Source organism: Microtus ochrogaster, chromosome 10, assembly GCF_000317375.1.
Source record: "Microtus ochrogaster isolate Prairie Vole_2 chromosome 10, MicOch1.0, whole genome shotgun sequence".
Classification (NCBI taxonomy): Eukaryota; Metazoa; Chordata; class Mammalia; order Rodentia; family Cricetidae; genus Microtus; species Microtus ochrogaster.
Window position 1 is genome coordinate 74,024,295 of NC_022016.1, and position 10,381 is coordinate 74,034,675.

General features: G+C 47.4%; 2 protein-coding genes across 3 annotated transcripts in view; both read right to left on the minus strand.

Annotated features, from left to right (window-relative positions):
- Ttc4 (tetratricopeptide repeat domain 4) overlaps positions 1-6,096 on the minus strand; it is a 13,945-nt gene extending 7,849 nt beyond the window's left edge. The window contains exons 1-4 of one of the 2 annotated variants that reach the window (XM_005353505.1): positions 5,911-6,096; positions 5,280-5,397; positions 3,789-3,950; positions 1,556-1,633 (exon numbers count right to left, since the gene is read on the minus strand). In XM_005353505.1, the coding sequence (XP_005353562.1) occupies positions 1,556-1,633; positions 3,789-3,950; positions 5,280-5,397; positions 5,911-6,021 (469 nt within the window). In that variant the 5' untranslated portion in view covers positions 6,022-6,096. Of the gene's footprint in view, positions 1-1,555; positions 1,634-3,788; positions 3,951-4,747; positions 4,818-5,279; positions 5,398-5,910 lie in introns of those variants that run through there. The other variant, XM_026782312.1, reaches the window with a different exon arrangement.
- Positions 6,097-7,730: 1,634 nt separating this feature from the next.
- The window catches only part of Mroh7 (maestro heat like repeat family member 7), a 55,666-nt gene continuing 53,015 nt past the window's right edge, over positions 7,731-10,381 (minus strand). Inside the window, exons 22-23 of the mRNA XM_026782290.1 lie at positions 8,520-8,582; positions 7,731-7,981 (exon numbers count right to left, since the gene is read on the minus strand). Coding sequence (XP_026638091.1) covers positions 7,731-7,981; positions 8,520-8,582 — 314 coding nt within the window. The remainder of the gene's footprint in view (positions 7,982-8,519; positions 8,583-10,381) is intronic.

Here is a 10,381-nt window from a genome sequence, read left to right on the forward strand (position 1 = left end):
TTTTTTTTAAGATTTATTTTTAATTGTGTGTGTGTGTTTATAGGTGGGCATGTTCACAACAGTGCCTGCCTGAAGAGGCTAGAAATGTTGGCCACCCTGGAGCTGGAGGCTCAGACAGCTATGAGCCACTGGGAACTGAAAAAGGTGCCCTGCAGAAGTAAATGTTCTCCCAACTGCTGAGCCATCTCCCCAGCCCCAGAGGATGTTTACTACAAAGCAGAATTTCTGCAGCCGCCAATCAACACCAAAGCCCAAGCACTTCTAATTTTCCTTTTTTATGGAGCCGTCTGCTTAAGCTGGCCCCTTTGGGTTTTGTCTGGCTGGTTTGGGGGTTGTTTGGTTTGCATTCTAGGACGAAATCTGAGGCACCTTGTGCATGTTAGGGAAGTGCTCTACCACTACGCTACATACCTGGATTCCAGTTCCAAAATGTTTCTTTAATACATTTGTTTGTTTTTTGAGACAGGGCATCATTGTGTAACCCTGGCTGTCCTGGAACTCATTACGTGTACCAAGCTGGCCTTGAACTCACAGAGATCCACAGTCTCTGCCTCCCAAGTGCTGGGATTAAACGTGTATGCCACCACCACCCAGCTCTAAAATTAATGATGCTATCATGTTCAAGAGTTAACCTCTTTTAGGCTTTTCATAGAAATTAAAAATATCAGAACTTTATTATAAAGCTTGGCTGTCAAAGACTCTAACCCTGGATAGGTAAGATGGTTGAGCACTTGCTGCCAAGCCTGATGTCCTAAATTCACTCCCTACATGGTGGAGGAGGAAAGTCTACTCCTGAAGGTTGTCCTCTGACCTCCACAAAATACATACTGGGTTTTTGTTTTTTTTTTTAAGACTCTATCCTCATCATCCAGAGATGAACAAAAACTCATACCAAGAGCAGATGCCCTGCCAAGATCATAACATAAGGTAAGGCTGACAATGAGTCAATGAGACTAATTCTACTGGCCAGTGCTTACTCAGGGCCTCTGTCCTGTGACCACCCACAGCCACGAACATCTAAGGAGGCATAAGTTGGATAACGCAGGTCAAGCTGGCTCATGGCAAGGAGGGAGGTTCAATACATGAAGACTAAAGACTACAGCACCCTAAGCTCAGAGAGGAGCCGAAGAATAAAGGAATAAAGCACTGTTATTATGAAGATCAGACCTCAGGATGGAAACAAGGTGGGGACAGTCCAGCGCCAGTGTTCTCTGCAAAGGCCCCAGAGCTTATCTTTTCATTCATTTTAACAAGGCATTTGACTATCTTGCCCTTTAATAGGCAAAACTGGGGAGAAAATAAAAATGTGCTATATCTTAATTAATTTTATTCTTTACTAATTTAAAATGAGTTTCAGTTTCATACAAATACAGCATAAAGGGCAGAGCCTTCTAGGAGTGCCGAGGGGCAGCAAGGAACTTCACCTCAAGACTGCAGGATTGCGGCCATTCCCCCAGTCCCCAGCTCCTCGGGAACAAAGCTTTCAGTGGCAGTTTTTGGTGCAGACGGCCAGCTTTTCCACAGTGATGACCACCCCCAGCTCATGGAGACTCACCTCTTATTATGGCCTTCAGGTGGCTGGGCTTTAGCTTCCTGGCGGCCAGCACATCATTGAGAGCAGAGCGAAAATTGCCTAACAAAATGTCAATAAGTAAAAAAAAAAAAAAAAAAAAAAAAAAAAGAACAAATTTTAAGATCAAAATGTTTCCAAAATATCATGGCATTGACAAAAGATATTTTTGCACAACTGTCGAGAAATCACAACAACTGAACATATTTCTGGAAAAATATAGTTATGCTCATCAAGTCCTAAAAAGTTCACAGTATCAGGCAGTCTGGATGACTCTGAAATGCTAACAAGCACGTGAAATAGGTGAGGGTATGAAAAAGAACAGTGTCCAGATAGAGAATAAATTAGCACACTCCTTGAAACAAGTTTCCTTCTGGAAATCATTCTCAAAAATACTTGAGTAATGCGTAAGGAGTGGTGAGAAGAACAAGCAAGCTCCAATACTTCCCTCTGGTACTGAGATCTAAGACAGGGTTCCATGAAACCACCAGGCTGACCTCAAACGTGGGATCCTCCTGCCTCACTCTCCCAGGTGGCTGAGATTTATAGTCAGACACTCACATAGGCACTTAGAGCACAGAATACACTTTGAAAGCTGGAAGGCAAAGGGACAGGCTTGACAACAGAAAGCAGAGGGAAAGCCACACCACAGAAGGAACGAGCATCAGGATCAGTGTCACGGGCACCAGGCCCTCTGCAATGGGAGCAGAGGCAGACTGAAGGACCAGCAGATTTCCAAACGCCGTACCCTCCACTGTTAGAACCCAGCCTGCCCCAAACCTGTGGAAAAACTGGAAGTTTATTCTAGGCAGACTCAAAAACAGGTTTTCTGGACTGCAGCCTCCCTCCGCCCCCGCCAGGCACAATGAGATCTAGTAAAGGAAAACTAAGCATAGAGCCCTCAGCAGTACACAGTACACAGTGGCAGCCCACGCCTTTAATCCCAGTACTCAGGAGACAGAGGCAGGTGGGTGGATCTCTGTAAGTTTGAAGATAGCCTTGAAGCATAATTAATAAAAACTCAGGGATAGATATTGAGGTTCAACCTAAAGAGACAAAAAGCAAAATAGCTATTGGCTCTTACCTCGACTTTGGTTCAAAAATGGTGATCCTGCCTTCAGGAATCTCAGAATGAGACTGAGAGTTGTCTCCTCCAGTTTTATAATCCTCTCTAGGGCTGGGATTAAAGGTATGCACCGCCAGTTTCTATGGCAACTAGTGTGGCTACTGGGATTAAAGGTATTACCACTGCCCGGTCTGTAGGGCTGACCAGTGGGGCTGTTTTACTCTCTGATCTTCAGGCAAGCTTTATTTATTAAAATACAAATGAAATGTCACTACATAGCCTGGTCTACAAGACGAGTTTCTTTACAGCCAGGGCTACACAAAGAAACCCTGTCTTGAAAAAAAATAAATAAATAAAAATCAGAAAAGAAGGAAGGAAGGAAGGAAGGAAGGAAGGAAGGAAGGAAGGAAGGAAGGAAAGAAAGAAAAGAAAGAAAACAGTACACAGAATTTAAAAAATTTCCTAGCTCTATCTGCATTTCCCTCTCAAATTCCAAGATGAGAGGCATAAGGTACCACTCCTGGTGTAAAGTTCCTGTTTTTGTTTTTTTTTTAATTTGTGTGTGTGTGTGTGTGTGTGTGTGCGTGTGTGTGCATGCGCACACACACATGAATGCCAGCCAGCCAGGCTCATAGACATCAGAAGACGTCTGATGCCCTCTGGAGCTGAGTTGTGCCTGTGTACAAGCAGCTGTGAGCACCTGATGTGGGTACTTGGGATCTGAACTTGAGGTCCTCTGGAAGCAGAGCGAGTGCTCTTAACTGTTGAGACACATAATCTCTTGAACCCTCTAAGTAAATTCTTCAGAAATAATAAAGTCAGGCTGAGGAGAGAGCTCAGTCAGCAAAGTGCTTGCTGAACAAGCATGAGGACCGGAACACAATCCCTAGCACACTAAGAATGCTCCCTGTGACAGCATGTGCCTTTGATCCCACGCTGGGAGAAGTAGTGGAGACAAATGGATTCATAGGGCTTGCTGGCCAGCCTGCCTTTCTCAGAAAGCTTCAGGCCGAAGAGAAACTGTCTCAACAAACAAGGTAGATGGCACCTGAGAATGGCATCCGAGGTTACCTCTACCCTGCAATCCACACCCACTCACCTATACGTACACACACATACAGGAAACGGAGCTAACCGCATCATAATGCTCACCCAGATAGTACTGGGCTGCCGCCCGGTTGGTATAAAGGACAGCGTTCAAATCAGGGTCTACACACTTCTTCTTTAATCCCTCGCTGTAGGAGACGACGGCTTTCCTATAGTCCTTTTCTTTAAAGTAGTCATTGCCTTCATCCTTATAGGTCTTGGCTTGATCTGCAAAGAGAAGGAAATAAGTATCATGTCACACCTTCGGAAAGCTCCTAAAAATCTGAACCATGAAGTAATGTAATACTGTGCAGGCTGGGTTGTTGGCATCTTGATGCAAGCTAGGGTCCTCTGGGAAGAGGAAGCATCGAATAAAAAATTGGCTCCATCAGGTTGGCCTGTCTTAGGCATTTTCTTGATTAATGATTGCTGTGGGAGGGGCCATCACACGGTGGGCAATACTTCTCCTGGCAGGTGGTTCTGGGTTGTATAAGAAAGCTGAACACGGCAAGGGCAGCAAGGCAGTGAGCAGCACTCCCCCATGGTCTCTGTTCCGGTTCCTGCCTCCAAGTTCCTGCTCGAGTTTACTTCCTTTGGTGATGGACTGGGTGTAACCTATAAGCTAAAATAAACCCTTTCTTCCCCCAAGCTCATTTTGGTCACTCTTTTAGCACTATAAGAGAAGGGCAAACTAACACATATATGATAAATGAAAGAAATGGGACCAACAGAGAACTAAAAATTCAAACTAATGGTATGATAAAGTGGACATCAACATAGAAACACAATGTTATGCAAAGTTAATGCTACAGTCAATTCCAGGTATGTGTAGCTCTGGCTATGCTGGAACTCACTCTGTAGACCAGGCTGGCCTCAAACTCAGAGATTCACCTGCTCTGCCTCCTGAGTGCTGGGTGGTGTGCCACCACTGCCTGGCTATGAATGCTGTTTGTGAGAGGGGGGAAGAAAACTGACCTAAGAGATGGGGCTCAGCAGGTAAAGGCACTTGCCCATAGTTTGACTACCTGAGTTTGATCTCAGAAACATTCATAAAGGTAAAGGAGAAGTCACGCCAACAAAGCTGTTCTGTGACCTGTATATGTGGAGAGAGAGAGAGAGAGAGAGAGAGAGAGAGAGAGAGAGAGAGAGAGAGATTGATCCATCCTAGTTTTTGAAGGAGCTTAAGAATCGCTTTGAGGAAATTATACTACTCCTTTTGTTCCGTTCACTGAAATGCAAATTTCCCTCCTCTTTCTGGGAACAACCTACAAAACTATTAAGATTTACTTTCAACTTCAGACCCACTGTGAGCTCACCCCTGCCCCCACAGTGCTCCAACATGTTGTGCCCACGAAGGCAGTAGTATATTTCTTGGCACTTATCACACATATCTCCTGATTCTTTGGGACAATTTGGCTTTTTATTGGAGTCTGACCTTTAGGCCTGTAATGACCATGGAGAAGGACATGTGGAGCGAAAAGCGACAAGCTGGCCATCTCACTCACACTTTACCTCCACTCAGCAAACACACAAGCAAACACTAGTTACGTAAAGTACCTTCCGGAGATCGCTCATCATCATAAATAATTGACTGAAGGCAAGCCAAGTCGGGGAACTCCTTGGGATCTATTTCTGGTGGTGCTTTCTTCATAAATAGGGGGATCTTGTCAAATTCCTAGATTTTAAAAGAATAAAGCACATAATTAGTATTGTCTACTGAATGAGATCCAATCCCAGGACGCAATGTCTTTTTCACTGGTCATGATCTGCCAGTCCTCATGATTGGCTGGATCTATAGAGGCTCCAGTTTCTAGGGTGGAAAACTGGACTTCTGAGTTCTCAGCTCTCCAGGGGTGATCGTAATCACCTTTAGCTGGGCGCTCTCGCGTTCCTTCTCCACCTTCTTTCATCTTTGCCCCAACCTTAAGTGACAGAGTGCTGCAGGTAAAACAACTTTACAAGTGAGGAACCTGGCTCAAAGAACCCAGGAAACCGATCCAGTAGCAGAACCAGGAGGTGGTGGGTCACAGGGCTGACTGCCAAACCCTGTGGTCTTAACTGCACTGACAACTTAGACCCTCAAAACCTCAAGGCTTGTGGCACTCAACAGGCAGTCACTCGTCCTTCGGCAGCGATCAAGACACGAGGACCACACTCCTACCCCAGCGGAGCCCCCGGGACTGCCCACCTCCTCCCACTGGTCCTCGTGGAAGCCGCCGCGGTAAGGTTGGCTCTGGAACTTTTCCAGGAATGCGTCCATGTTAGCGTCATCCGTAGGATCAGGCTCAGAATTCTCCATTGCAGCTCGAGACTCTAGGGCTTGAATCCGGAGGAGAAGCGTACCGCTCCTTCCGGCGGCGGCCCAGGTGCCCTTCCCTCTGCTCTCCGGGCTGTGAGTTGTCCGTGCCTCTTGGGTTCCGCTGGTCGGGGGCGTGGTCTGACAGGGGCGTGAGCTGATAGGGAGCCTCCACCGCGGCAATCCGCAGGCAGAGCTTGCTTAGCTTCCAGTCTCCTGGCTTCCAGTAGGAGTTTGCTACGCTCCCTTTTGTATCTGAACCTCCACACCCTCTCCAAACCTGATATTTTGTCTTTCTTATTCTCAAAAGGTGAATTCTTAGCCAAGCCTGGTAACATCTGTCTGTAATCCTAGCACTTATGAGTTTTAGTAGGAGAGAATCACAAGTTCAAGACCGCCTAGACCCAGTCTCCCACAAGAAACTTCTGTGCACACAAATTTTAGCACACTTTTTTCACTCAACGCAAGGCTTGGGGTCTCCAGTGGAACTAAGTACATCCCTACTACCTATAACTACACATGAAACTCCATGGGGCTTACTCTACTGGATACCCAGCCTAACTCCTCCTCGCCTCACCTCACCCCACATCACCTCACCTCACCTCAGACATCTTCATACATGCCCCTATGGACCTGTGGGACGATCGCCCCAAGACGTATGCCTTCAGGTAGACTCCTTGGGTCAAGGTTATTCCTAAGCTCCCACTACTGACTAGTGACAGATTCTTGTTCAGAATTAGCTGCGTCAATCTATTGCCACACCAGCAGTGCCCAGGGCTCCTACCTCCCACGAGGAGAGTTTTCTAAAGGTGGCATCTGCTCATCTATCTCCCTTCTTAGCACCCCACCGTGCCTCCCCACTGCCCTCTGGATGAAGTCTACATCCTTTGGGCAGCTTCCATGGCCTTAGGCCTGGCTCTTGCCCCTCTCCTCTTCTTCTAGGTTCTGTCTCACAGTGACTTTGAAGATGGTCTTTGGTCCCACGTACCCCACTGTCTACACAGAGATGCCCAAATGTGGCTATCTTTCCAAACCTCCTTGAAAAATCTCTTCTCTGGAACCTCAGCTGACACACACAACCTCTGGATGCCACGGTCTCTATGCCTCCCTGCTGAGAACTCAGTCCTAGAACTTTGGAGCACTTCCATGTGGGGCTGTCATGAACACTGTAAGGTATTTAACAGTGGGCCCTGACACCTGCTCCCTACCTACCAGAAGTCAGTAGCATTGACACCTTCAGGTGGTAACAGCAAAAATGACTTCAGGTATTTTTGTGTTAGGGGTGGGCAATTATTGGGCAAAGACCCAAGGGTGAGACTCAGACACTAGGGTTCCCAAATATGCATGATGCTATAGGTGGGAAAAGTCTTTTCTCTTTCCTTTTCTACAAGGGTCACCTAAACTATCACCCCTTCTGCTCTTGTCACTGGGGAAAGGGAAACTGAGATGTCCAGGAGACCTCCTGAGTGGCCTTGGTCAAGCCACTTCACCTCTGTGCCTTGATATCCCATCCCGTTATGCTAAGTGAACAAAACAGCCTGCACACATCTGTAAGTGTCAACTAAATCAACAAATGAAGGTCATGCGCTTTTCACAGACTCGTCATGGTGAGGGCTACACAGGAGCCCGGGGTATCTCTCATGAAGAAGCCGTCCGGATGGAGAGCTTGACCATGCGGTATTTACAGTGACCTGTCTGGGGGCTTTGGCATGTCACTGGTTCAAAGACATCGACATCTTCCAGGAGGCCAGTGCCTGCATGATCCAGGAGCGCCGCTGGTGGGACGTGGGTAGGTTCTCATAGCTGGAGTTCCAGCGGTGTGAACTGGATGGGTCACACACCCATGAATCCCCATGTGGCAGAGGCCAAGAATTCCGCCAGCAGCTAGCCATGATGTGGTCCTGGGCCTGGGCTGCGTAGATGCATACTGACGCTTCTGGGTCATGTCTCAAGAGCTCCAGAGCTGGGTTGGAGGACGAGAAAAGCCACTTGTTTAGATAAGGTTCCTCTCTCCAGCAGAGCTCACATTTCACCCCTCCTTCCCACCTCCTAGCCTTGGCTTAGACACCCTTCGAGGAAGCATCTTCCCAGTCATCCAGATTGTTGCAATCTTTCAAAGCTTGTATGAGAAGTCTGCCTCCCTTAGGAGCCCTCCCAAGAGTTCTCCAGCCTACTTCCAGGCTCCTTATCAGTGCTCTCAGGTGCAAGCTGTGCCTCCTTAAGCATTTCAACTATCCACCCTGCGCTAAATGGTTTTGGGTCTTGCTTCTGAGCCTTGTTTGCCTAATGAAGTCACAAGCTCCCCAGGATATTGTGCGTTCTGCCTCTGGGTAACCCCACAGTAGCTAACATTGCACTCACTACAGATAATGCCTTAGCACAGCAGAATGAACTGAAGACTCTTGCCCTGACCCACACCATTCTCTTTCCCTGTTATACATTGTGGTTCTGCTCATGTCCCCATTCCCTCAGCAATCTCACCAACTCTGGGTGTGACTTACTGGCTTTCACTTCATTCAGCCACTGTTCAGTCATAATGTTCTTCATGCAGGGGACCAGGGACCCTGGATAATCCAAAAGGTGAAGGCGTCTACCTTGATACCTGCTCCTCCTTTTCCTGGATCAGATGATCTCAGAATCTGTCTGCCCTCTTCCAGCCCCTTAGAGGGCATTAAAGGAGAGCTTCGTTATGACGTGAGGGCAGATTCCCAACAAGAGTCCCAGGGACAGGATTGAACCAGGATGGCACAGGATCCGGGATGTGGCCAATTGACAGTGCTATCCTAGGCTGGGCCTTAGCTTCCTTGTCTGTGACATGAAAAATTTCCCAATTTCCCCAGGGAATCTGAGCCCGTAGCCTCATACACCTGTCAGCCACAGCTGCAAGGGACCTCTGAGGTGTCCTTGTGCCACATGCCTGGCTCCCATTATGCCTGGTCCTGGTTATAACCCACCCTTCCCACATTTATGTGTTTTCCTGGGAAGTTCCTGATTGTCCAGTATGTTAACTTCAGAAAGTGACTCTCTATGAAGTCCTTCCTGACCCTGACCCAGGCTGAGCCTTGATGGGAAGGCTCAGCCAATCACATTTGGCTAGGGTGTGGCCACTTAGGGCGACAGAAGAAGGACCTGGGCATCCAGGTGCCCACCCCTTGTTTTGTATTCATTCGGCTGCGCGTGACTCTCACTGAATCCTGATTGTGTGAGTTTCTCATTTTCTCAATTATTAAAATTATATTCCTTGTTTTTGAGCTGGTCTGGTTAATTCTGACTACCGGTCGACCACACCCTTCAGAGCCTGGTGCCTACCTAGAGTCTCAGTGAGCTTTCTGTCTATATACACTGGATCTGTAGACACTGGGCCTGTATACACCAGGTCTGTATTCCCTGGGCCTGTATACACCGGGTCTGTATACACCAGGTCTGTACATACTGGGTCTGTATACCCTGGGCCTGTATACCCTGGGTCTGTATACACCAGGTCTGTATACCCTGGGCCTATATACACTGGGTCTGTATACCCTGGACCTGTATACACCTCTGTATACACCAGGTCTGTATACCCTGGGCCTGTATACACCGGGTCTGTATACACTGGGTATATATACCATGGGCCTGTATACACTGAGCCCATATACATTGGGTCTGTATACACTAGGCTTGTATACAATGGTTTTACTTTACTTGTGATTTACAAATCGTATATTTATGTGTTTGTGTGAACTCGGGGTCTTATACATGCCAAGCATGTGTTCTACCACTAAGCTACATCTCCAGGCCCTGATTTATGTATGAATCTTTATCTCCCACCAGACTATAAATTTCTTAATCTGATATCCATTTGGGGGGTGGAGTGGTAGGGTAAGTTGGAGCAAGATTGAAAGAAATCAGCATGTGAGGACCCTCTGTGTAGCCCCTTAGTTCAGATGTGTGCCAAATGTCCTAGGCCTTGCTCCTGTGCCCCAGCATTGGTTATGTTGGCAGTCCCCTCATCCCGCCCCCGTGTCTTACCCCAGCCCCCATATCACTCCCACCCACTCCAGCAGCTCAGTTTCTCTAACCTCATCATCACGCCTGACAAAGAACAGGGAGTCATTCTCTAAATAAACCACTGACGGGATGGGAGGCACATGGATGGATGAGGGGATGCACAAGTGGGTAGATGGATTGGTTAGTGGATGGATGGGCAGGTGAGTAGATGGATGGGTAGGTGGGTGGATTGGTGAGTGAATAGCTAGAAAGATGGATGGGTAGATGATGGACAGATGAGTGTGCATGGGTCGATAAAAGGATAGGAAAATGGAATATATTACATATATGGTGGGTGGGTAGATAGGTAGATGGGTTGGAGGATGAATGGATG